The sequence below is a fragment of the Rattus norvegicus genome, chromosome 8 (genome assembly GCF_036323735.1).
Source record: "Rattus norvegicus strain BN/NHsdMcwi chromosome 8, GRCr8, whole genome shotgun sequence".
Lineage (NCBI taxonomy): Eukaryota > Metazoa > Chordata > Mammalia > Rodentia > Muridae > Rattus > Rattus norvegicus.
Window position 1 is genome coordinate 85,078,361 of NC_086026.1, and position 26,339 is coordinate 85,104,699.

The following is a 26,339-nucleotide window of genomic DNA, read 5'->3' on the forward strand; positions in this document are numbered from 1 at the left end:
TTTGTCAAGGAAGTCACAACCCACACGTTGAGAACCATGCCCATCTCTCTTATAGATCTACAATCTCTTACCTAAAATTCTAAAGCAAACAAACAAAAATGGTTGGAAGCAAAGGTTTGGAGAGATGGCTCTGTGGTTATGAACACTGGCTGGGTTGCACTGGTTGTTCTTCCAGAGAACCCGGGTTTGATTCATAGCACTCACCTGGCAGCTCACAGCCATCTTCAACCCCAGGCCCAGGGGATGTGATTGATGCCACTTTCTGATGTCTTCGGGTACCAGGTGTGCACGTGGTGCACATATGCATCTATCATCTATCTATCTATCTATCTATCTATCTATCTATCTATCTATCTGCAAAGTAAAACACCCAAGCACATTTTAAAAAATAAAAATAAATGTATTTTAATAGTAATTTAAAGAAGAGATCAGAAGTTGGCAAATACTGTCAGACACTAACCTAAAACGCTTCATCCTTTTTTTTTAAATTTCTTTATTATGTATATGAACACACTGTAGCTATATCTTTAGACACCAGAAGAGGGCATTGGATCCCATTACAGATGGTTGTGAGTCACCATGTGTTTGCTGGGAGTTGAACTCAGGACCTCTGGAAGAGCAGTCAGTGCTCTTAACCGCTGAGCCATCTCTCCAGTTCTTCATCCTTCTTCTTAATCCAGCTCTTTTTGTATCCCGAACTGGCCTCAAATTCTGTTGTCTTCCTGCCTCAGCCTCCCATGTTGGGATTATTAGTCCTAAATCTTTTATTTTTCCAGTGCAGATTGAATTTGAACGTCACTACTAATAGGCAAGCTCTGTACTGAGCTACTGCCCATGTGCCTAGAGGTCAAAGGCCCATTTCCAGTGTATTCCTGGATTGCTCTTCACCCCGCCCACCCCACCACGCAGAACCTTTTTTTTTGAGAGACAAGTCTCTATGTATAGCCTGGCTGTCCTGGAACTTGCTCTGTAGACCAGGCTGGCCTCGCCACCACCATCCAGCATCTCTATTTTAAGAGAGGGTCCTTTATTAAACCTGATAGCGGGATTATGGATGTTGGAAGCCATGTCTGGGTTTAAGTAGGTGCTGGGTTTTCTGAAACCAGGTCTTTAGTCTTGAAGGGCAGGTCATTTACCGAACTATCTCATGAGGTCTTTTTTTTTTAAAGGGTGTGGTTCTCAAGGATTCCAACACTGTTATGCAGTCGAGGATGAATTTCTAACCCTTTGCCTCTAGAGTGCTGGATTACAGGCGTGCTTCAGGCTAGAGCTCTCAATGACTTAAGTTTTATTCTTTTGTCACAGGGTCTACGTGTGTAGCCATAGCTGTCTGTCTGTCCGAAACTTGCTATGTAAACGAAGCTGGCCTGGTACTCAAAGAGATCTGCCTACCCAGTGCAGAGCGACCACACCCGCCCTCAACTATTTTTAAGAAACCTGGCCGCAGCTGACAAGTCGTAAACAAGTCGGCTGGACATCCCATGCTTCATAATGCAGGCGAGCAGGCTAACGGGCTAGGTGGTGAGCACAGACACTCTAGGGGCGGAGCCCGCCGACTGCAGTCCAAAACTAGGTCACAGAGGCAAAGTGGGTCTTTGTGCGGCTCTTTACGACACGTCGTGCGTGGACTGCTCCGGCCGTAAAGCAGGCTCGAGTCGACCAGGCCAAGGCCGCGGACCCAGCTGCCATGGCGGACATGGAGGACCTCTTCGGGAGCGAAGCTGAGAGCGAGGCCGAGCGCAAAGGTGCGTAGGGCGGGGAGCTCCGCGGATGGGTGCATGGGGCGGCGGATTGCTTTCCGGCCGGAGGCGCGGTTCCGGGCAACGTGATTGCCCCCACGCTCTTGCCCAGCGCCCCCTGCATGCCCGGCGGTGCCAGCCTCTCCCGAGACACGGGCGCGGAGTCTGTGCCTGGACGGTTAGAGACCGGCCTGGGCTCGTTGTGGGGCAGAATGAGAACGAGTGGCTTGTGCACCTCCGTGCACACTTGGCCGATTGATGGGGTGGCTGTTCAACTACCCATCGGGCGTGATAACGCCCCTTGTGAAAGAGCGACTCAACGGGGAGACTGCAGATGCTCCTGGAGGGTCTGGGAGGGATCAGGTTGGAGCTATACCGAAGGTCTACGCACACTGGAAATGGGGTGCCCTTGGAGAGCCTGTGCAGAAAGCTGGTTTCCTTGTCTGTGATGTAAGAATGGGGAAGCTTCTGGGGGTGGTTGGAGAAGAGTGACAGAGGATTTGTGATGAATGAATGAATTCTGGTTCATGGGGGCACTTCTGGCACAGGTCTACGAATATCTGAATTTGAGATATGAATAGAAGAAGAATGAGGAAAGATCCGAGATGATCTTCAGAATTCTTGCAGCCCTCCGGGCCCAAATCAACCTGTACACATGTCATTTCCTTGCCCCCTCCCCCCCATTTGTCGCCAACTCCAGTTAGTATGTAATTACTCCAGTGTGACAGGAGCACTAGGTAAAAGTACAGAGAACTGAACTCCCCTGTGATGGTTCTACTCAGGTTAAGCCCGGAATATGACCGTATACTAATTCCTGCCCTGCTAGTGTTTTTGCTAGTGTGTTTTTCTCTTAGTTTAGTCACCGTGTCTTCGAGGCACAATTCTGTGTAAACCTTCCCATGTTTCCCATGAAGCTTTTCATTCATTGAGTAAACAAGGACTCCTAGCACTTCCTAGCTACCTCTTTTAGGTGTTGGGACGCGATCAGGAGAAAACAAGTTCCCCTCTCCCAGCTTACATTAATGCTTAGCGCTTTTCCGATACACAGTTGAAAGCATTGTTTAGTGAGGTGTATCTGCGGTGCTTTCTCATAGCAACCCGTAGCCTAGGGAAGTGGAGTTTACAGATTGCAATTCGAAGATCACCCCCCAACCCCATCTTTTCTTTTTAAAACTTCTTTTAAGGTCATGGCAGTTTCCTTCCACTTTACCATTGAGTTAGTGGGCGCTCTAAGATTTACTTCCAGGTCTGGTGTGCTGTCCTTGACAATTGCTCTTGGTCTTGAAGTTGCTATGGATGTAACAGTAGAACTTGGTAGGCCTGCCTGCTTGTCTGCCTGCCTTGCCTGCCTGCCTCCCTCCCTCCTTCCTTCCCTTCCTTTTCCTCTCTTTCTTCTACAGATCTGCTGTGTATGTTGCCTTTGTCGACTTTATACTTCTGATCCCCCTACCTCGGTGAGTGCTGGTATTAAGTATGTGTACCTCCGCTTTCAGTTAGTAGTTACTTCATATTTTTTATTTCTGCTATACGTTGATCTTGTGACTTGGTGCTATCCTGATACTCATATATTCACTGTAATAGTTTTTGTGGCTCCCATGGGGTTTTCTACATGTGAAACCATGCCAGGGTGATTAGAGATAGTTGTCCCGTTTCTTTCCCTTACCTGTTTATTTACCTTCCTCCTGCTAGTGCTCTCTTTATGAGGTTTGAATGGGGCTTGCAAAAGTAGATATTGTTCTTGACCTCAGAAGGAATGTGTCTAGGTTTCTAGCGTTATTTAAGGTTTATAATCTTTGTCTCTGTGAGATCAATAATGGCGTGCCCACTTGCATTCCTGACTTTAGTAATTCGAGTCTTGCTTTTTTTTTTTTTTTCTTGGACAGTCTGCCTGAAGGTTTAATTTTGTTAGTTTTAAAGGAATGAGCTGTTAGCCAGGCATGATGTGCATCTCTATGATCCTAACACTCAAAGACAAGAGGCAGGAGGATTGGCACAAGTCACAGGCAATCCAATGAGACTATAAGAACTTATTTGCTGAAGAAAAAAAAAACTACTGTTTTTATTGATTATCTACTGTTTTTTCATTTTCTGTTCCCTTGCTGCTTTCCCCCTCCAGACCCTCCCCCTCCCAGACAGGGTTTCTCTATGTAGCCCCGGCTGTCCCAGAACTTGCTTTGTAGAACAGGCTGGCCTCGAACTCAGAGATCTGCCTGCCTCTGCCTCCTCAGTCCTGGGGTCAAAGGTGTGCGCCACCACTGCCTGGCTTGGGCTTTCTTTTTCTGATCTCTTACGATGTTAAGGTAGGTATTTGACTGAGATGTTTCCTTTCGAGTGACACTGCTTTCCTTTTGTCCCCTAAGAATTGGTGTAATGTCTTCACTTTCATTCATTCATTCTAAAATGTTTTCTATGACTCCTAAACCCCTTTAAATTATTAAAATTTCTTTGAAGCATAGTTGCAAGATATAAAACTCTGAGGCTGAATCATGGCTTAGGGTTCATGCTCTTGACTAACACTGCCAGGTCCTGTTGTCAGCACTTCAAAAAAGAAAAGAAGAAAGTGTCCTTGTTGAACAGTCTCTCCCTCTCCACATTAGGATGCCTGGTTTGCTTTTGTGGTTTCTGTCATCCTTGTAAGGGTCCCTTGTATGAGATAATTCTCTTTTTGTTTGCTTGTTTTCAAGATTCATATCAAACAACTTGATATGTTTAAGTGTGGATTCCTTAAGTTTTTTCAATGTGGCATTTATTAATTGAACTTCTTGGATGTGTAGATTGATTAAATTTGGGTCATTATTTCTTTAGCTATTACTTTCTTCTGTTGGCATATTTGTTTTATTATTTGATTGGATTCGGGCTGGAGAGGTGGCTCAGTGGTTAAGAGCACTGACTGCTCTTCCAGAGGACCTGAGGTCAAATCCCAGCAACCACATGGTGGCTCACAACCATCTGTAATGAAATCTGATGTCTTCTTCTGGTGTGTCTGAAGACAGCTACAATGTACTTAAAAGATAATAAATAAATAAATCTTTATTTGATTGGGTTCTTATACCTCTAACTCCCTTCCAACCCTTTTCTCACTCTGTTCCTTTCCAATCCCCCCCCACCCCCAACACTAGGTAGGAGAGAAAGAAGGCTAGAGGGGAAAGGGGGTACAAACCTCTATAGGCTACTTCCTGCTGATTGGGGTCATCGAGTTTCTTGGGGCTGGGGCTGGTCCAATCTCTGTCCTCAGGATATCTGCAACTTCTTTTTGTTTCTTTGCTCCCTTTGCTCACGAATACTTGACAAGACACAATAGAAACCAGGAGTAGCAGTGTTGGGGCTGCTGTCTTGAGGCTCTGTGTTTATACTTTCTCCAGAGTCCCCAGAATTAAATTATCTGCAGCTGGCAAAAATCACACCCCTCCTAGAGTAGTAGACAATTGTAGTTAATGTTTGCAGGCAAACTGAAGCAGCCCCATAGCACACACCTGGGATTTAAACAAAAGCACACTCATATAACTGGGTTTGTAAACAAACTAGAACTCACTACTTTCTTCTCGAACTCCACAATGCATATGTGGTATTCCGATGGGACCTTTACAATTTTTTTTTTCTATTCTTACGCTTCTAGGCTCTGTTTGTTTTCTCTTCCTGCTGCATTTCTGGTACAGGAACCACTACCTGCTGGTCAAGAAAGTGACCAAAATGAAAGGCAATTCAGGACAGAACTGTTGGAGATGACAGTGAGGAGGAGGGGCCCCTCATCACAGTGGTATCGATGTCACTCTAAACCAAGAAGTGCTCTCCGTACCAGAACGTAGGGCTGCTTACTGGTTTATTTCATGTGTGAGAACTAGGCAGTGGAGGCGGGGACTGGGTGAGATAAAACATGAAGAGTTCCACATTTATTTACTTATTTGTTTATTTATTTATTTGGGCTTTTTGAAACAGGGTCTCACACTGGGATGGCCTGGGACTTAACTGTGTAGCACCGGGTGGCCTCAAATTTGAGTTGATCTTTTTACTTCAGCCTCCTGGGTTGCTGAGATTATAGGTGTGGGCTACTGTGCCTGCTTACTGTGAATCTGCTAACCAAACCCTCTCCTGGTTCTTGAAACTTCTTTATTTCTGGAACAGAGAGAAAGTTGGCTTCAACAGTTTTGCTAGTTCCTGTTTGTCTTTTACCAAATTGAGATGAACTTCTACAGTTCCTTACTCTGCTGATGTTTCCTTGTGTTTACACGATCCTACAGATTCCGATTCTGGGTCTGACTCAGACTCTGACCAGGACAACGGTGCTTCTGGTAGCAATGCCTCTGGCAGCGAAAGTGATCAAGATGAAAGGGGCGATTCCGGGCAGCCCAGTAACAAGGAACTGTTTGGAGATGACAGTGAGGAGGAGGGGGCCCCTCATCACAGTGGCAGCGACAATCACTCTGAACAGTCAGACAATAGGTCAGAGGCTTCCGAGGAGAGATCTGACCACGAGGATAATGAGCCCTCTGACGTGGATCAGCACAGTGGCTCTGAAGCCCACAACGATGACGACGACGATGATGATGACGAGGACGATGATGATGAGGGCCACAGGTCAGATGAAGGGAGCCATCACTCAGAGGCAGAAGGTTCTGAAAAAGCACAGTCAGATGATGAGAAATGGGACGGAGAGGATAAAAGCGACCAGTCAGACGATGACGAAAAGCTGCAGAACTCTGATGATGAGGAGCGGGAACAAGGGTCCGACGATGAAAAGCTGCAGAACTCTGCCGATGAAGAGGAGAAAATGCAGAACACAGATGATGAGGACCGGGCCCAGCTTTCTGATGATGACAGACAACAGCTGTCTGAGGAGGAAAAGGGGAACTCTGATGATGAGCGTCCAGCAGCTTCTGATAACGATGAGGAGAAGCAGAATTCAGACGATGAGGACCGGCCACAGGTGTCCGATGAAGAGAAAATGCAAAACTCGGATGATGAAAGGCCACAGGTCTCCGATGAAGATCGAAGGCACTCAGACGATGAGGAGGAGCAGGACCAGAAGTCGGGTAAAACACTCACGGGAGCCAGTGTGGCTCAGTACAGGTGTCTGGGTGCAGCCATGGTTCCTGCTTGCTTCTTTTTAAAGACTTTTTTCATCTTGCTTTATGCAGATGGGTGTTTTCCCTGCATGCATGTCTGTGCACCATGTGCATGGAGGCCAGAAGGGGGTGTTGGGTCCCCTGAGACAGGAGTTGCAACCAGTTGTCCAGAAGGGGGTGTTGGGTCCCCTGAGACAGGAGTTGCAACCAGTTGTGAGCCACATTCTCATTGCTGGGAATTGAACCCGGGTCCTCTGGAAGAGCAGCCAGTGCTTTTAACCACTGAGCCACCTCTCTAGTCCCTTTTATTCCCATCTTTATTGTCCTGTTTTTCATTTATGTTTTCTATTCCTTCATATTCACCTCTACCTTTTTGTTTGGGTGTGGTTTAATTTGTGTTGGCATGTGTATAGATTTCTGTAGCTACCACTATACAGGTCAGCGTGGTATGAGACCTATTTTACAGCCACGCCCCTGGCCCAACCTCATCACATACTGATCTGTTCCGTCTCTATGCTCTTGCCTCTGCCTCATTGGGTCTAGGGTGACAGGTTATGACTTTGCCAGGTTAGATTTTCTTCTTTGACTTAGCGTAATGTGTGGTGCACTGATCCAAACTGTTAGATTTATCGTTGTTTTCTACTCACTGCTGCACTAAACAGGTAGCATAAATGGTGCGGTTTCCTCATAAAGCTTGCATGTGACTATGTACACCTCCTGATTCTGCTCTTTAGAATCTGCAAGAGGCAGTGACAGTGAGGACGAAGTTTTACGAATGAAGCGCAAGAACGCGATTCCATCTGACTCGGAAGTGGACAGCGACACCGAGGTGCCCAAAGGTAGCCTTTGACTTTGTATGCCGGCCTGGTTCCTAGCTCTCCGTGCTTTTAACTGTAGTGCCCTGCCGGACCTGAGACTGCATGACTCACAGAAGACTGTGTACTGTCAGTGTGAAGCTCGAGCTGTTAGGAACCTGCTTCTTTGTTACAGTTTGAGTGAATTTATCGACAGGGCTGAGCCTCTGGATGATTTGAAAGTGTTCTTCAGCCTGAATAAGGATAACCCTGCATTGACTGCCTTTGTTCTCCACAGTGTGATAGACACTGTTAGATAGATGAGTGCTCTTTGACTGCGGGGTACCTGAAGTCATTCATACAAGCATGGCATTCTGTAAAGGTGGAGGTGCACAGGTCATCTCTGAGATGTATTTGCAAACAGCGGGTGGCCCTGCAGGGAAGATGTTAGTATGAAGGTTACAGCAGATGAGATCATGATAGATATTTGGCCATGTGCGGCAGTTACTCTAAAGCATAGATAAATTATCTTAAGGAATGCTATAACTAAGGCAGATGTTTAGAGGGTCAACTTTTTTTTTTTTTTTTGGTTCTTTTTTTCGGAGCTGGGGACCGAACCCAGGGCCTTGCGCTTCCTAGGTAAGCGCTCTACCACTGAGCTAAATCCCCAGCCCGAGGGTCAACTTTTAATGTATGTGAGTACACTGTCACTCTCTTCAGACACACCAGAAGACGGTATCAGATCTCATTACAGATGGTTGTGAGCTACCATGTGGTTGCTGGGAATTGAACTCAGGACCTCTGGAAAAGCAGTCAGTGTTCTTGACCACTGAGCCATCTCTCCAGCCCAAGATTTCTTACTAAACTCATTTTCTGAGGTGCAAAATGGGGTGATACTGACTGTCTTAGACAGTGGTGAGAATTAGTAGGTTGTGTCCATTGATGTTTCCTGAGGCTCTGCTGTACACCGCTCCCTTCTAAGCCATCTTGTAGGACTTGCCGTCTGGTGGCGAGGGCGTGCAGACTACGAGACAAGTAAAGCACGTGCACATACAATTGCAGGATGGTGACATGAGCTAAGAGCTAAGAGGGGACTACGAGGAGGGCATTGGCAGGAAGTCATATAATGAACCTCCAGTACTCTGGTCACCTCTGCCTTGCTGTCCAGCGGCTGTGTCCTTTGCCACATCTCTGACTCAGTCTCATAGTTTTATCCTGGACCACGTGATTACTGGTAATTCAGTTTTAGACAGATGGCTCTCTAACCACTTTCTGTCTCCCTGTTTCCTTGCTGTGGGGCCTCACCTGGCTTCGGGGCTTGCATACATTATTGTTTTGATGGGTGCTTCAGTGATGCTCTGCCTGTGAGAATGGGACCTGGCTAGCTAGATCGGTAGCTAATTCTGATGTAGCATGTGTTAGCTCAAGTTTGAGGATCTAGCCTGGGAGAAACAACTGGCTTTGGACAGTAGGGAAAATGGAAGAAGGATGCAGAGATGGAGGGGAAAGAAGAGCTTTGCGGGCAGTGTGCCAGCCTCTTCACACACATGCCACAGTGGCCGTCTTTCCATACATGTGCCACACTGACTTTCTCTCTCCACATACATGAACAGTTCCTGTCTTAACACAGAAGGGCCACAGTGCCTTTCTCTCTGCATACACATGCCACAGTACCTGACTGTTCACACATGTGCCAGTGTCCATCTGTCCACACCTGTGCCACGGTGTCCATCTGTCCACACCTGTGCCACAGTACCCTTTTCTCCTCTAATATGCTTGAAACTTGGGTTTATGACATTTCCTGGAGCTGGCCCAGAAATCTCGGGGATGTTAAAATGAAGACCAGATGTTAACTCTCTCTATTTTTCCCTCTGCACTGAAGATAATAATGGAACCATGGACTTGTTCGGAGGTGCAGATGACATATCTTCAGGGAGTGACGGAGAGGACAAGCCCCCTACTCCAGGACAGCCTGTGGTAAGTGAAAGTAGCATGAGCTGGCCCATATTCAAGTGAGACAGTTTTGGAGGGGAAGGATCTCTGTCTTAGAAAAGGAAGTTGTTTGTTAAATTATAATATGAAGCCATAAGGAATAGATGACTTTCTTGATTCTGTAGGAAGCGTTTGGTTCCAAGGAGAAGTGAGTGCTGCTACCATGAAGTGTGGTACCTGCCTCACAGGGTGAGACCATGAGCACCCAGGATTTGAGAACCTTTCACCTAATTTTTTTCTTATTCATGCAAGTAAATGTGTGCTGTGTTAATAATTTTTCCTTCATTCCTTTTTATTTTTTTATATTCATTTTATTTTTACTGTAGCTGTCTTCAGACACCAGAAGAGGGCATCAGATCCCATTACAGATGGTTGTGAGCCACCATGTGATTTCTGAGAACTGAACTCAGGACCTCTGGAAGAGCAGACAGTGCTCTTCACTGCTGAGCCATCTCTCCAGTCCCCTTTTTAGTTTTTAAGTTTAGTTTTGGAAGCAGGGCTGGCCTCAGACCCACCATGTGTAGATAACCTTCTCTGATGCCATTAGAGTGGCTGCGTAAATGCTGGCTGATTGAACATTTATCAGGGACTCTCTGGGAGATAACTGATCACACAGCTCTGTACAGAGGTGGCTAGGCTCTGCTTGCTTCTCTTGAGATAGATGAGTAGTGCTGAGCCCTGGGATAGTATCTAAATAAGGTTCTTGCTGGACTTGTAATCCCAGTACTGGGAAGGCGGAAGCAGGAGGGTTTCTGTAAATTTGAGGCCAGCATGGGCTAGATTGAATTCTAGATCACTCTGGACAACGGAGTGTGATCCTGTTTCAAATGAAACAAACAAACAAAAAACAAAAAAAAAAGACAAAAAACCAAACAATGTTTCTTGCTCCCTTGAGTAATAAAACATGGAGCTTAAACTGGACCATCATCCAGTCCCCACGGCTCTAACCTTCCATTTTCTTGCGCTAGGATGAAAATGGCTTGCCTCAAGATCAGCAGGAGGAGGAGCCGATACCCGAGACCAGAATAGAAGTGGAGATTCCCAAAGTGAACACAGACTTGGGCAATGACTTATATTTTGTTAAACTGCCCAACTTCCTCAGCGTAGAGCCCAGGTAAGGACATTAAGATGTCTTCTGGGTGTTGGCTAGAAATATGTGGGTATTAGCTGGGTATGATGGTGCATGCCTTTGATCCCAGTACTTGGGAGGCAGAGGCATGCAGATCTGAGTTTGAGGCCAGCCTGGTCTGCATAGTGAGTTCCAGGACAGCCAAGGCTGCAACACAGAGAAACCCTAGCTCAAAAACCAAACCAAAACACAAAGTAAAGAAAAAAAAGAAATATGGGTATACATATGTTTTGCTTACATTCATTGAGTCGACTAACAGAGAAATGGAAACTTCATTCATATGTCTGAAAAAGTAAACCAAGCATCCCACAACAGAGCAAGCATCAGGGAGCCCTCCTGACTGTGGCTGTTGTTAGGAGTTTGATATTCTCTTAGGAATGAGACACTGCATCTCCAAGGCGCTGAGTGGCTCCTACAGCCCAGCAGTGCTGCAGTGGGAAGCTGTGAAACTGCTGGCCGGCTACTGTCGTAGCTGTTGCCACACTGTAGTTAAGCCCTGTTGATGGAGGTTCCTAAGGTAGCACTCAAACACCTGGGTCATTGATACACTTCCCCCACAGGAAAACAATGTGGGAAGCTCCAGCATTTATGCTCTTTTCTTTGGAAGACTTATATAATATGAAAAATTGAGAACTTTTTTTCTTTTAGACATTGTCTCATTAAATAAACCCACTGGACTGGAACTCAGTGTGTGGATCAGACTGATTTGAAACTCACAGGTCTGCCTGCCCCTCCCTTCCGGGTACTGGCATCACAAGGATGTGCCACCATACCCAGCTGCTCGGAACGGTTAGCCTTGTCTGTACTTTATTTCAAGTCATATATAATAGCATCAGAATTGTAAATTTTAGTATATTTTGAATACTTTCAAGTTGAACTTAAAAATATACTTAATATATAACTTATAGTAACTATATTGTGGCAGTAGTCTTTATGAAATATTAATTAATAGCTTATTTTAAAAATACTTTGTAGGCCTTTTGATCCTCAGTATTATGAAGATGAATTTGAAGATGAGGAGATGCTGGATGAAGAAGGGAGAACCAGGCTAAAACTGAAGGTGCTGTGCAGACTGTGCTTTTCTTTTTATAGAGTCAATCTGGTAGACACCAAGTCTCCAAGACTTGAGCTTTGAAGATGGTTTGTGTGTTTCTTGTTTCATCAACCAAGTGAGCCATCCATCTTCTCAGAATCCTTTTGGTGCTGGGGCCTGAACTCCGAGCCTCTGCATGTGCCCTTCATGAAGGTGCATCTTTGGTCCCTCACATGCCGGTTGGGGATTGAACCCACGTCCCTGCCTTGCAGTCTACACTTGTGGTTTGTTTTGTTTTGTTTTTTTTGAACTTAAGGCAGAGACTTACTATGATCTAAAACACATGATCTTCCCTCCTGCACCTCCTGAATGCTGGGATTAGCAGGCATGAGCTCCATGCCTGACTAAGGGTTGAGCTTCTTCAATTTCTGTAGTACTGTCTTCTCCACATCCGACAGCTTCATAAGTGCCCAGGAACATTGGTAAGATGGTTCCTGTCTAAGGGCACAGGTGTCTAGAGCTGTTCTGTGACTATTGTGGGAATGCGGAGCACGTGAGAAGGGGGCGAAAAGTGCCAGTAATTTGTTCAAGAGCCTCCAGCGGGTAGATTGAGATGCTGGATGTTTGCGCTGTCTGCACAGCTGGCCCATCCATCAATATCATTTGCTTGGAACATGTGTGTGTCGGTTTACAGTTAGCACTATTAATTTTTCATAGCCATTTAGATGCCTCTGACGTATTTTTTCTGCTTTTCATTCTTTCCATCATTTATATAAATTAATGTGATAGTTCTTTGCTCCTCTTAATGTACTCATTTTGGCATTTTCTGTTTTCTGTGATGGCGCAGCAGTGAATAGCAGTATAGCCAGCGTATGGTCCAGTATAGAATCACAGTTCAGGCATTGCTGCTTTGCTCCAAAGCCTCAAGTGCTTCCAAGTACAAAGTGTCAGGGTTTAATATAGCTCTCATGCTGACTCTCGGGCTACAGTTGAAAGTATCCCTAGATGCTTTGTTTTTTGAGTGATGGTTGAGACAAGGTGAACAGTCTTAGAGTTAATTGGTGACATTGTTAGTTCGTTAATGAACCAGTCAGGCTGTGTGACTCGGTGAGGTTTTCTGTCTTTAGAATTATTTCCATGTGCTTCATTTCTGTAGAATGACACTCATAGTGTGTTCTCAACAGCATCTTTCAAAATGTCTTAGTTGATAATACCTGTACTAGTTTGAATGAGAATGGTTGTCAAAGGCTCATCCAGCTAAATATTTGGTCCTTAGTTGGTGGAACTGTTTGGAAAGGATTAGGAGGTGTGGCCTTGTGGGAGGAGCTCTGTCACCGGGAGTGGGCGTTGAGGTTTCAAAAACCCATACCACTCCCAATAAGCTTTCTGTGCCTTGTGCTTGTTCAGAATGTGAGCTCTCAGCTATTGCTCCAGTGCCATTACTGCCTGCCTGTTGCCAAGTTCCCTGCCATGATGGGCATGGACACTTAACTCTGACTCTGTGAGCCCCAAATAAGTCCTTTCATACTTTGTGTCGGTCATGGTGTCTTATCACAGCGATATAGAAGTAACTAAGACAGTACCTATATATGTGTTTGTACATTTATATGTAGCTAACTGCCTTAGGGTTTCTATGCTGTAATATAACACCGTGCCCAAAAGCAAGTTGAGGAGGAGGAGGTTTATTTCATATTACATATTACAGTTCATCACTGAGAGGGAATCAGAGCAGGAACCGGGAAGTGGGAGCTGAAGCAGGAGCCAGAGAGGAGCGCTGCTTACAGGCTTTCTCCTCCTGGCTGGTTCAGCAGCTGCTTACACAGCTGAGGACCACCTGCCCCAGGGATGGTACTGGGGCCTCCCACATCGATCATTAATCAAGATAATATACCACAGACGTTACCACAGACCAGTCTTATGGAGGCATTTTCTCAATTAAGATTCCCTCTTCCCAGATTTGTCTCTGAGTCAAGTCAACAAAACCAACCATCACTCTAACGTATAGTACGTAAGAGGGGAAACAGAACTAGTGACACATTTTTTCACTTTAATTCCTTTTTATTTATTTATTTAATTAATTATTATTTTTGTCACAAGGTGTGCTTTATCTTCATCAGCCATACAAGTAATTTTCTATAATATCCCAGGGCAAACCAGTGAAATTTGGCAGTTTGATTAGTGAGGGAGCCTCTCCTCAGAGACCCTAGGGCCTGTGGCTTCAGTGAAGAGTGCCAAGGTTCGAGGTACAACTTGTAGCTGGGGTCCATCTTGCATGTGTTTCCTCTTCCACATCAGCAGGAGTCTCGGAGATGATGGGGTGGGGAAATCCTCCAGTCTAGGCTTTTAGGAAATTTCACTCCTTTTTTCCAGTTCAGTGGTCTTTGGTCGGCAGGCTGTTCTTCTGTGTCAGTTTTTGTTGTTGTTGTTTTTGTTGTTTGTTTGTTTTTTTAGCTTATTGGACTTATTGAAGCTGGCAGTTTCCCCCATGTCTGGTTAGTCTGACATTTTTTTACAACCCTGATGGGTGAACCAAGGGGATAGTGGGTGGTCTTGGGGCTTAGGAGTGAGCCCATACTCTCCACAGTGGCCTCTCAATGTGGCATTCCAGGTCCAGGGTGTTCCCACAGACCCAATTCCTTAAAATTTTTAAAAATTACATATATTTATGTGTTCATGTGGTGTGTGTTCACAATGCACTCTATGGATGGGGAGGTCAGAGGACCTTCCGGCGAGGCTTTGAGATTGAACTTGGTTGGTTAGGCTTGGTGGCGTGGCGGGCACCTTTACCTGGTAAGCCATCTCACTAGCTCCATTTTAATTCTTATTAAAATTCCAAGCCCACATGAACACAGGAGGGATGCTACAATGAGTTCTTGTATGCCTGTCAGCTTGGCTGTCCTTGTTTCCGTATTCCTCAGCTGACCTCCCATAGACAGCTATGGCATTATCTTAGAAGTGCTATCCCCCTGATGCTATCCAGTCTTAGCTGACTCAGCAGTCACTTCAGTGAGCAGTCGGTCCATGGGAAAACTGGACGCGAACCGCTGGGCGTCGAGAGCGGCTGTACCGGAAGCCTGTGGAGCTGAGGCAGGTGGTAGAGGAGGAGGGATGCATGGAGCAGAGTGTTTGCTTCTCCTCCTTGCCATCTTCATCTTCATTCCAGCCCTGCCCGTTTAGCCCAGGCTAGACTCCAACCCACAGTCCTCCTTCCTCAGTGCCCCATGCACTGGAAGCACAGGCCTGCACCACCACACCTGGGGTGCTCTCATTCTTTTAATCCTTGTAGTGATCGACTTTACATTCCCCTTTCTTATTTTAGTGTTTCCAGGATGTAGTGTGAGAGAAACCATGCATTTAACGTGCTGTGTTCTCCTGGAAGGGCCATCAAGATGGTATTTTCCCATCCTGCAGGTGATGAGTCCCCGCAAGTGCAGGCAGGGGGTATTAGTCTCACTTTCAATGTCTTTAGGTCTGTGAGACCGCTTACTCCCCATATGTCTGCAAATGCCCCCTCAGGGCTCGGGCTTTGCCTCTTGTGCCTCAGAGCTTTTCTCGTGTTTGTGATTTCCCAGGTGTGTGCAGGCTTTGTGTGTGTTCTAATGCTCTGGCTGTGAGCTACGGTCATAATTCTCACGGCATCTCAACACTGTCTCCTCCTGTCGCTAATTACCCAAGAGGCTCTCACTGTTGTCGGTTCCCGTCAGCACATGCACTTACTCTCCGGCTGCGTCTCTCCGGGGAGCCCGCGGGCCTGCTTTCTAAGGCCCTGTGTTTTAAAACAGGTAGAAAACACTATAAGATGGAGGATGCGCAGAGATGAGGAAGGAAACGAGATTAAAGAAAGCAACGCCCGCATCGTCAAGTGGTCGGACGGAAGGTGAGTGCGCCGGGACCGAGTGCGCCGGGACCCGGCGGGGACGGCAGGAGGCGACCCGCCTCTGTGAGGGCTCACTGGAGAATCCCCACCACTTACTCCCTGTGACTGCACAGAAAACCTGACAGAAATGGTCCGTGGAGGCTGCTGGTGTCGGGGTCCAGGAGGCACTCCACAGGCCCCGGGAACAGCAGTCTCAGTCAGATGATGAAAGCTAAAACGGCAAACCACAGTGCGCTCACACGCAGGCACTGGAAGGGCTGCCTGGTGGTCGGCCCTGGCTCAGCCATTTTACACATAGCAGTTCACATTGACCTTTAAGTTGACGAGTCCTACATGAAGCTCATAGTTGGAGAATTTCCTAAGATTAACAAACTTCATAACGTACAGAACATTACAGGGTATGTGGTCAGCGTGACCCTGCTCTGCGTCAGGTCATTTCTCTGCATCAGTGACTGGCAGGCTTGTCACAGCAACAGTATGAGATAGCTGGTGGGCATGGAGCAAAATGGCTGCAGCTATGCAGGGGGGGAGGGGAGGGAGGTGAGACAATAAACTAACAACATGTAAGTTTAGAATCTGAAACCCTCTTCTCAGCCCCATGGGCCTGAGTCACAGCAAGTGTGACTTCTGTCAGGCCATTTTCCCCCAGCATGGTGATTTTCTTCATTCTGTGTAAAGAGGGAAACAGATTGATTCATGTTTTCAGTAATTAAAGCTGCACAGTGAGAGCCTTCTTCTTAATATGTGAGGTCTTCTTTCTCTTCAGCATGTCCCTGCACCTAGGGAATGAGGTGTTTGACGTCTACAAAGCCCCACTGCAGGGCGACCACAACCACCTTTTCATCAGACAAGGTACTGGGCTGCAGGGACAGGCCGTCTTTAAAACGAAGCTCACCTTCAGGTAAGCGCTCTTAGGAATGTCGCTTGGTTTTTGAAGCCCCACACACACCCCAGTGGAGCTCTGTAGCTCAGCCCAGAGGTTAGTTCTCAGTCCTGGAGGCTCAGAGGCTTTACTCAAGGACAGCTGAGGTTGCTTTCTCAGAGGCCATGACGTAAAACAGAAAGTTGGTGTTTTAGTTCCCTGCCAGGAATCCTAAAGTGCTTGTCTGTGCTGGTCAAATGTATCCTTTTGTTTTCAGTAAAGTTGACTTGGAGACAAACTGTTAATTAGGGTCTGTGTGTGCTAGTGTCAGAGGAAAGGCTTTGGTTGAGTCGGGGGTTGTGAATACTGGGGCCATCCCATCGACCAGTGCTGTTGCAGCAGGCCTCTGTGGGAACGTGTTCCCCAGGTGATTGGAGCACCCTGGCACGTGTAGTTGTCCTTTCCTGGGGATAAGCAGACCCCCTTCCTGCTCTGTAGGGAGCACAGACTTTCAGAGCTGCAGTGCTTAGACTGTTTCTGCTCATGACCTTGGACAACTTTCATTTTGTGAGACTGTCTCAGTGGGTAGCCGTGACAGGTGAGGTGCAGGGTGAGGTGCAGGGCACACGGTGTGTGCTGACACTGCTTGAGCCTGGCTGTTTGCTGCCTTGGGGTTTGTCTGTATAACAGTCTTCACCCCACCCCCACCTTTCACTTTTCAGTTTCTCTGTGTAGCCTTGACTGTCCTGGAACTCACTTCGTAGACCAGGCTGGCTTTGGACTCAGACATTTGCGAGGCTCTGCCTCCCAGGTGCTGAGATCGATGGGGTGTGCCACCCCTGCCCGGCTGCCCCAGCTTTTTCTTTTTCACTTTTCCTAGCATTGAGCTGGAGCAGTGCTTTTCAACCTTCCCAGTTCTTCATGGTATGGTGACCCAACCATAAAATTATTCATAACTAATTTTGCTACTGTAATGTAAATGTCTGATATGCAGGATATCTGATGTGTGACCCTATACAAGGGTCATGCAACTTCTGTGAAAGTGTCATTAGACCCCTAAAGAGGCCACAACTCACAGGTTGAGAGCCACTGAGTTAGAGGAAGGAAAGTCTCATCCTCCAAGTAGAATATTCAGTTCAGAGGTCTGGCCTCTAAACTATTCTTTGGTGACTGGGAAGCGCTGCTGGCTTTGTGTTTTGTGGTGTGGGTATGACTGGCTCACAAGTATCCCTGAGAAACAGTGGGAAGTTTCTGTTCATCCCCACAGGCCACACTCTACAGACAGTGCCACACACAGGAAGATGACCCTGTCACTGGCAGATCGATGTTCAAAGACACAGAAGATCAGAATCTTACCAATGGCAGGTCGTGACCCTGAGTGCCAGCGCACAGAGATGATTAAGGTATGTTGCCTAGGCTTTATCCTGGAACAGTTTTGTGTATTAAGAACAGACTGCCCAGACTGCCTGCTTGTCTGTTTGTCATCTCTTGTTGGACTTCCCTTCCCTCCTCCAGTGGCGTGAGCCAGGTTAACGTCCTAAGCTCTTACCAGGTGGAAAGATGTGTGCATGCTGGGTTGTCCCCCAGCAGGGCTTGAAACTTCCACAAAACTGGTCCCTGAGATAGCTGAGTTTTCACATATCAATACCACTAAATCATCTACACTAGCTTATCACGTCAGAACTCAGTGGGCAGGCTAAGGAGAGGACACAGCAGGCCTAGAGCAGAGTCCCACAGAATCCCTGTGTGAGTTTTGTTTTGAGGTGCTGAGATTAAACCTCCATCCTCGGTCATTCTTGGGTTGTGAGTTCTAGGCCAGCCTGGTGTCTGCTTAGACCTTGTCAAAAAAGCAAGGTATGAAGTGTATTCCGTGTAAGCCTAACAACCCAAGTTTAATCTCCAGCATCTGCATGGTGGAAGGATAAAGCCAGTGCCCATAACTGTTCTATCAAAATAAACAATTAATCTAAAAAAAGGTCTCATGGTTAAGAACGTCCAAGAGCAAGGGAGCAGCAGCTGATGAAGGGCCTTCTTCCTGTATTCCATCATGGGGTTGAAACCATCCATGGCAGTGCAGAATGAAAGACAGCAGGCTCACTTCTGTAATGGTCAATCTCACCACAGCCCATCAGTCCATTAATTTACCAGTTAACCCATGAATTAGCTAACTTGGGATTCAGCTTCCAAGACATAAAATTGGGGTCACTTTCAAGCCACAGCAGATGGCTTATTTGCTTTCTTACAGAAAGAAGAAGAACGCCTGAGGGCCTCCATCAGGAGGGAGTCGCAGCAGCGCCGGATGAGAGAGAAGCAGCACCAGCGGGGGCTGAGTGCCAGCTACCTGGAGCCTGATCGCTACGATGAGGAGGAGGAAGGCGAGGAGTCTGTCAGCCTGGCTGCCATTAAAAACCGCTACAAAGGAGGCATCCGCGGTGAGTGGGGTATAAAGCCTTGTCATGTGTGTTCACCTGAGCATGCACTGACCTGGACATTGCAATAAAGAGTCGGTGTTACTGAGCGTCTCCTGCTAAGTCTCAGTGAGGACATCATTGTGTGGCTGTTTGAGGCCATCCTGAAAGAGCAGGACTCCCTCCTTCTGTGACTCCCTTCAGCTGTTTTGTCTTCAGAGTCCTTCATTGCATGGCCCGTTGTGCCCTGGAGTTGTAGGCATGGGCATATATCAGGCCCCATACAAATTTACCCCTGGATCTTCTGGTTTCCAGTTTGAAAGGTTAACAGTTTTTGTTTTGAGGAAGGGTCTCATTCTAGTCCAGCTGCCCTCAAACTTTCAGCAATCCTCCTGCCTCAGCTTCTCAGGTGCTGTTGAAGTTTATGCCTAGAATACAACAGCTAAGTTGACTTTACTCAGCTAAGTTGATGGTTATAAAGAAACCAGCTACTGAGAACACATGGTGCCTTCTTCTGCCCGCCAGTTTTGCAGGGTTGTCCTTGTAGGGTTTATTTCACAGTGCTTGGCATTTATTAGCACACATGAGACAGCTTGTTTGACCTCTAAGCAGTGCTCTGATGGCTTCCTTCTTATTGATGAGGCTCATTGTTGTAATTCTAGTCCCAGGAGATATGATGTCCTCTTGTGGCCTCGGCAGGCACTAGCAGACAAAACACCCGCACATTAAATAAATAGTCAATAATGTATGAGAGAGAGAGAGAGAGAGAGAGAGAGAGAGAGAGAGAGAGAGAGAGGCAAAGAGCAGACTCGGAAGATGGCCTAGATTCCTGAACTTCTCTGCCTCAGCTTCCTGAATGTGACGGGCATGCATCACTGTGCCCAGCTAGTTCTGCCACCTTATTTTTGTTGTTGTTAAAGATGTATTTATGTATTTATTTTGTATGACAGTACACTGTCACTGTCTTCACACACACATGTGGTTGCTGGGATTTGAACTCAGGACCTCTGGAAGAGCAGTCAGTGCTCTTAACCGCTGAGCCATCTCTCCACCCCGTTCTGCCACATTTTAACTGTGACTTAGGAAAGGCTCCATATGGAAAGGCTCTGTGAACTTCTTGTATGTGATCTGGACTAAGTCAGCTGACTAATGGTGCCTGGAACACGGGGTGGAGTGTGAAGGAGTGCGCTCAGTGCACGGTGCCGGTGCGTGGTGCGTGAACGTTCCTAAGCTGTTTTTCTCCCCTCGTCATCTTCAAGCAAGGTACTTCTCATTTCCGAATGTCATTTGCCTTGTCTGTGATGTGAGAAGTGAGGTTTGCTGACGCTTTGTGTCGTGTATGGCACTAGATATGAACTCGGAGCCTAATGTTTGGTCCCAGCTGAGGGATAAGCTTTACCAATACCCAGGTTTCCCTTTACCTGACTATTTTCTTGCAGGGCTATATTTGTCCTGCTGACCCAGTATACCTTACCTACCTATTTTGAGAACCTGGTACAGTGGCCTTCTTTATGTTGCCAGTGCTAATTTATCACAATCTTAACTGTAACAACTCACATGCAAAAGTATTAGAGACGCATTCAAGGATTAGGGCATTTAACATCCAGTTCATCAGAGACTTAAACCAGGTAGACAAGGTCAGTGGTTCCCAGCATAGCACAGTACTCACCTAGCTGGGAAGGCATTTTCTTCGGAAAGAACAAGCCTGGCTCATTTAAACATATATAAAACAAAAAAAGTTAAACTGGACTGAGGAGGCTCAGTCGTACTTGCCACGCAAGCACGGACTGGGGCTCAGACCCCCAGAAGCTGTGTAAATGCTGGGCGGTGTGATCTGGGGCTCCCTGTAATTGAGCTTCAGAAGGCAGAGAGGAAATCTCCCTAGCGCGCTGGCTGGCAAGAGTAGCTGTACTGAGGAGCTCTGAGGCTGACAGGAAGACCCCGCCTTGCTGAATCAGGCAGAAGAGCGGCTGAGGCCGATGCCTGTCATCAACCCCACCCTCTACATGCTTGTGCACACACATGCATAGCACGTGTACACAGCACAGAATGGGACAAATAAAAATGATTTTGTTCCTCTGTGGAAAACGTAGAGAGAGAAGTGATGGTATTTATTGGAGGGAAAATCCAAGAATGAATAGATTCTTTAAAAATGACTCTGTGTAATCTTTTCGTTTTCAGAGGAACGGGCCAGAATCTACTCCTCAGACAGCGACGAGGGCTCGGAAGAAGACAAAGCTCAGAGGCTGCTCAAAGCAAAGAAGCTCAACAGTGACGAGGTAAGCCACACATCCGAGACTTCCCCTGTACTCAGAGCTTGGTTCCTGTGGTGATGAGGAGATCCAGGACAGACACAAATGACTTCCTCAGAAAAGTCCTAGTCCAAGCTGCATGGGGCGAGACCAGGCTCAGAGCCTACAGTTGTCTAAGTGCCCACTCCATTCATGAGGTTCTGCCTTTGTCCTGATTACTGTTGTGTGACAAAACTTTCCCTGGGGAGACACAACTCTACTCACCGCAGATAGGGAACTCATGACAGACCAATGCCCGAACACCACCAAAGCCCAATTTGGTGAACCAGTGAGTTCTAGTGGACTTACTTACAGGATTAGATATGACTCAAAGACAGTTGCATCACCAAGGCCCACCGCAGCATGAGTGACAGCCCACAAATGCTGGGAACTGGGGGAGCACACTGCTCAGACTGTAGGCAGCTCAACAGGTTGGAGTGTCCCTTCCAGGGTCCTCCATTGGTCTAAACTTCCAACAGCTCAGTGGGTTTTTGCTTCTTCCAGGCAGCTGGTGTGGTCTTGAGGCCTCTCAGCTTGTCACAGTCTTCCTGGCAGCTCTGCTCACCTCAGAGTCTTTGTAGCTTCATGTCATCTGAGAGGGACTCGGCTTTTATTGCTTACTTTTCAGGAACAGGTAGAGTGAGTCTGGCAGTTTCAGGGACTTCCTGAAGTCGTTTGAGTTGTTTACCTTCCTGCTTAAGAAGCTTCCTGTAGGATAGAATATTTCAATCCTAGGGAGAGACGGTTAATACAACACTCACCTTCCAAAATCCCTAATCACAGAGGCTAGTATTTCAACTGTGAGTCTTGAGACCCAGACAAACCAGGGCATTTTTCTGGCTGTATCTGTTTCTTCAGTTTTCCTATTTTCTGATCTAGTGATTGATTTGGATTGGTTTACTGAGTTGATAGTCATGAGAACGTCTTTTAGACTTATTTTTATTTATGTCTGTGTGTGTGAGTCTCTCTCTTGGTATGTGGGGGCACACAGGGGCTACAAGAGACATCTGACCCCTGGAGCTGGAGTTACACATGACATGGGTGTTAGGAACCGAATTTAGGTCCTTTGCTATAACAGCAAGTGCTGTACCCGCCGAGGCTTCTCTCCAGCCCCTCCACAGGAGTTGTTGATGCCTAGATTGATTTCTCTGAAGATGATTTTCTTGATTTGGTTTGGTTTGGGGTTTGGTTTTTGGACTCGAGTAGTTCAGGCAGACCTTGGATTTGCTCTGATTCTCCTGCTGACGCTGAGACTTGGGACACAGGCTTCCACAGCCAGGCCTGGCTTATTGGTATGTATGTCTCTGTGAGGTGCCCTGGGCCTCAGCTGTCTGGGACCTCCTGAAGCTGCATTCCCAGAATGAGGCCTTTCTAGATAACTGGGGCAATGAAAGTGCTTGATTTGCTGCAAAGCCTGACCACCCAGTTTGATCTGTGTAGTCCACATAGTGCAAGGAGAGGTCTGACCACCACAACTTGTTCTCTGACCTGCACGCGTACGCTTTAGTACAGTGTACCCTTCCCCAATATGCTACACAAATACTCTTTTTACATTTGTAGACCGCTGACTCAGAGAACCAATGCTAGGCTTGTACCCCATCTGTTTTTACATGACTTTGGGTCCTCCTTGTCTGCTGTCCTGCCTGCCTGGAGTGATCACCGTTCAGTGTCTGTGAGGAGGAGCCTGCTTCATGCCCTGCTTTGCTTTGCTCTGCTCTCTTGCTCTCGCTTATTTTGTGGCCTCTGGTGTGCTTTAGCTTTGTTTTGCCCATCATTGTTTGCTGTTTTCAGCGAGGCTGTTCTGAGTACTGGTCTGCCATATTGTAGGGAGTAGATGTTTTCCTGTTTTGCTTTTGAGCTAATTTACTCATTTGGGGATTTTATGAACTCTTTCCTCACGTGAAGCAAAAGTATGTTCTTGGGCTTTTGTTGAGTACCATATGTAATACTCTATGATGTTCTTGGGAGTAGCTTGCCACAGACAGAATTTCTTACCGTTATTCTGCAACATATTTGTTGTGAGTTAAATGAAGTAACATCTCAATAGTGTGTTTACAGTGTGATGAACAGTTGGCAAACGGGGGCTCTCCTCTAAGCAGATGCTTAATCCTTGGCAAGCAGAACTGTGAGAATTGAGAAGTGCCATGGAACTGTTTATGCCTAGGAAGAGACATGCCTGACAGCTTCCCCTGTGGCTGGCCGGGCTGGGAAAGTGCAGACCTGTGACTTCAACACACCTCTGAGTGACCTTCGAGCTCTCTTACTGCAGCCCCTCCCCCTAACACACACACACTCAGAATCTCTGTGCTATCTTTCCTGGCAAGTGTTTTACCTCTGCCTCCAAGCCTCTGCCTCTTCCTATCGAGGCAGCTCGTGGAGGGTAACCAGTGCAGTGAAGACAGAGGAATCTTTCTGCTCTGTTTTGCATAACAAATCCCCCTCCAAGGAGAGTGTTCAGGTGTCTGGATGCCCACATCAGGAACTACCACGGTTCACAGCTCCCAAGAGGCTACACATACTGAGTTCCAGGGCAGCTGTACTATGAGTGAGAGCCTGTCTCAAAAGACAAACTTGGGGAAAAAGAGCTATCATCAGCTACATCATTGAATTTGAGGACTGCCCATGTTCCAGTTCCCATTTGCATGCTATGGTGCAAGGCAGCTGTCTTCCCTGTGTTGCCCTTTTCCTGGGAGAGGTATTGCACTGTAGTCAGTACTGCAGGATGTGGGGACATGGTGATGCCTAGACTGACAAGGAACGCTGCCTTTCTTTCCCCAGCCTAAATGGAGAACAGTGTAAAAGAGCGTGTGATATCCATTGCCTTCCCTTTGGCTTGTAAAACCTGTAGAAAGCCTCTCTCTTCCTTCAGAGACAGTGAAAAGGGGAGAGCGGGACTGCCTTGTTCACTGCTCCTGGGAAAAGGGAACACTGAGTTGACCGAATCAGATGGAAACTGGAAAGCAGAGGTGGGAAGGGTTAGCCAGAGGGCCTGGCTCCCCTCTCCCCTCTCCTGCCTCTCCTTTCTGGAACCACTTAGTTGCTCTGCCATATGTCACAGCTGCCTGTGTCGGTAGGAACCGGTGTGCATGACTGCATTATCAAGCTTTAGTCAAGTCTTGTTTTTATTGTTTCAGTGTGTACATCCCAGGGGCATGTTTCAGTCGTGTTCAGTAAGGCAGCATTCCCCATGCTTGGGGTCCTCTCGAAGGGCTCCATTGTAGCTCTGGGCTCCTGTGCTGTGAGTGCTTGTAGCTTCTAGGGAATCAGTTGCTCTTGGCTGACTTTCCACAGCTGCTCAGCCCCGACAGTGAGCTGGACCTGTTTAGACTTCCTTGGGAGAGCCCTGACCATGGGGCTGATGCTGTACCTTGTCTAAGAGCTTTTGGAGCAACAACATTGTACAGGTTTAGACATGCCATGTTACTTCCGTCAGCCATGAAAGTCTAATGTCTACCATTAAAGAATTTTAGCTGGACACTGAACACACTGTTTATGTGTAGCCATGTAATGTGTTTGCAAGATTCTTCAGTGGGAAGAAACGTCAGTGTTGCCCTTCTTGATGGGGGCCCTAGAGAAGGATTTAAGTCTGCTCTAGGCTGGGGAGTGGGAAAGGAGGTGACATGAGCCGTCTTTCAGTATTGTTACTGGGTTTGCTTTACTGCCCCCACCTGGCGGTCTGTGTCCTTGTGAGGCCTCATCACGTTGTTGAGCCCTCTGTGGCACTCCAGGTTATAGGAATACCTGTGGGATAGAAAGGCAAGAAGCAAGTGCAGGGTGTTGCCTGTCCTCAGAGGTTCAGCCGGGAGATCAGGAAGAGTGTGCATGCCGTGTTGCATCTCGAAGCCTTCTCTGACTGTGTCCACGGAAGTTGTTCTTGTGGTGCTAGGGACCCAGTCCAGGGTCTTACTCATCCTGCAAGCAGCCGGCCTCTGGTCTATGCAATCTAGCTTCTTATTTAGCTCAGGCGGGGGTATAGTTTGTGACAATTCTGAAGTGTCAGCCACTGTCAGAGTTGTTGAAGGAGTGTTGGTGTCAATGTGAAGCTGATTCCTTAGAAAACCTGCGTGATGTTGCTATTAGAGGACCGTGCAAATGAACTTAATAGACTTTAATAAGTTTAAGAGGATTTAATAGATTCTCTGCATGTGTTTCTAGGCCTTTGATGTCTTTAAATGTTTTTTCAAAAACCTTTATGATGTTTTTAATGTATCCAAACAAAAATTATTTTAAAAATTGATACTTACTACAAGAAAGAATTTTAGATAGGGGAAAAGAAGTTGAATGCTGAGAGAAGAGAGATACTGTTGATTAAATACCTGGTCATGGGGGAAATGTTCCATCAGGACAAGTGAATCTTCATTTAAGAAACTGTGTGTGTCCGCAAGTGTGTGCGCGCGCGCTCACTCGCACATGCACGAATCATACCCTATACCACCATGCCCTGCACCTCCATGCCCTGCTTCTTTTTGTTGTTTTTATAGAAATATGGAAACTTCACAACTTGCTTGTTATCCGCGCATAGGGGCCATGCTAATCTCTGTAGCATTTTAATTTTTAGTCTATGTGCTGCTGCTGAAGCAAGCGACTGCAAGATTTTTAAAGTCACCTTAGTGATGAGTAAAGCTGTTTTGATAAACTTCCCTAGTTCTGACTTCCAGACTGTAAGTGTTTTTATCTGTTCAGGAAGGTGAGTCTTCTGGGAAGAGGAAAGCAGAGGACGATGACAAGGCCAATAAAAAGCATAAGAAGTATGTGATCAGCGATGAAGAGGAGGAGGAGGATGACTGAAGCACAGACTGTGAATGCATTTATGTATTTATTGTACAGCTTGTCTATAAATATGATGTAAACATGAGTTATTTTGATTGAGATTAATTGATCTGTGTTTGTGAAATTTTAATTGTAATAAAACATTTAAGGCAAGTCCCTATGCCTAAGAAAACTGCTTTCCCCAGAAAAAACATTTAAAAAGCAAGCTAACTTTTTAAGCATTTTAGAGAGCCCAGGTTTGGTGGATTTCCTGCTCTTTGCCATCCGTTCTCTCCTTCCACACAAAGATTTGTTTCCTAGGTCTGTCCTGAGGGTCCCAAGGTGGTTGGCTTCAAACAGTAAAACCTGGGCTGGAGAGATGGCTCAGCAGCTGGGCGTTGA

The 26,339-nt window shown here is 46.7% G+C and overlaps 1 protein-coding gene across 2 annotated transcripts; it reads left to right on the forward strand.

The window, feature by feature from the left end:
• Positions 1-1,675: 1,675 nt before the first annotated feature.
• On the forward strand, positions 1,676-26,111 carry Leo1 (LEO1 homolog, Paf1/RNA polymerase II complex component). 2 transcript variants are annotated; one of them, NM_001005548.1, is made up of 12 exons: positions 1,676-1,745; positions 5,978-6,769; positions 7,537-7,641; positions 9,479-9,573; positions 10,557-10,702; positions 11,693-11,777; positions 15,533-15,627; positions 16,394-16,528; positions 17,757-17,892; positions 18,735-18,921; positions 21,079-21,176; positions 25,872-26,063. In NM_001005548.1, the coding sequence occupies exons 1-12, from the start codon at positions 1,688-1,690 to the stop codon at positions 25,974-25,976; spliced, it is 2,037 nt and encodes a 678-aa protein (NP_001005548.1). In that variant the 5' UTR covers positions 1,676-1,687; the 3' UTR covers positions 25,977-26,063. The 2 variants fall into 2 exon arrangements, with proteins under 2 accessions (NP_001005548.1, XP_038937074.1); XM_039081146.2 differs by lacking the exon at positions 1,676-1,745 and adding an exon at positions 2,941-3,193 and having other exon boundaries at positions 25,872-26,111.
• The last annotated feature ends 228 nt before the right edge of the window (positions 26,112-26,339 follow it).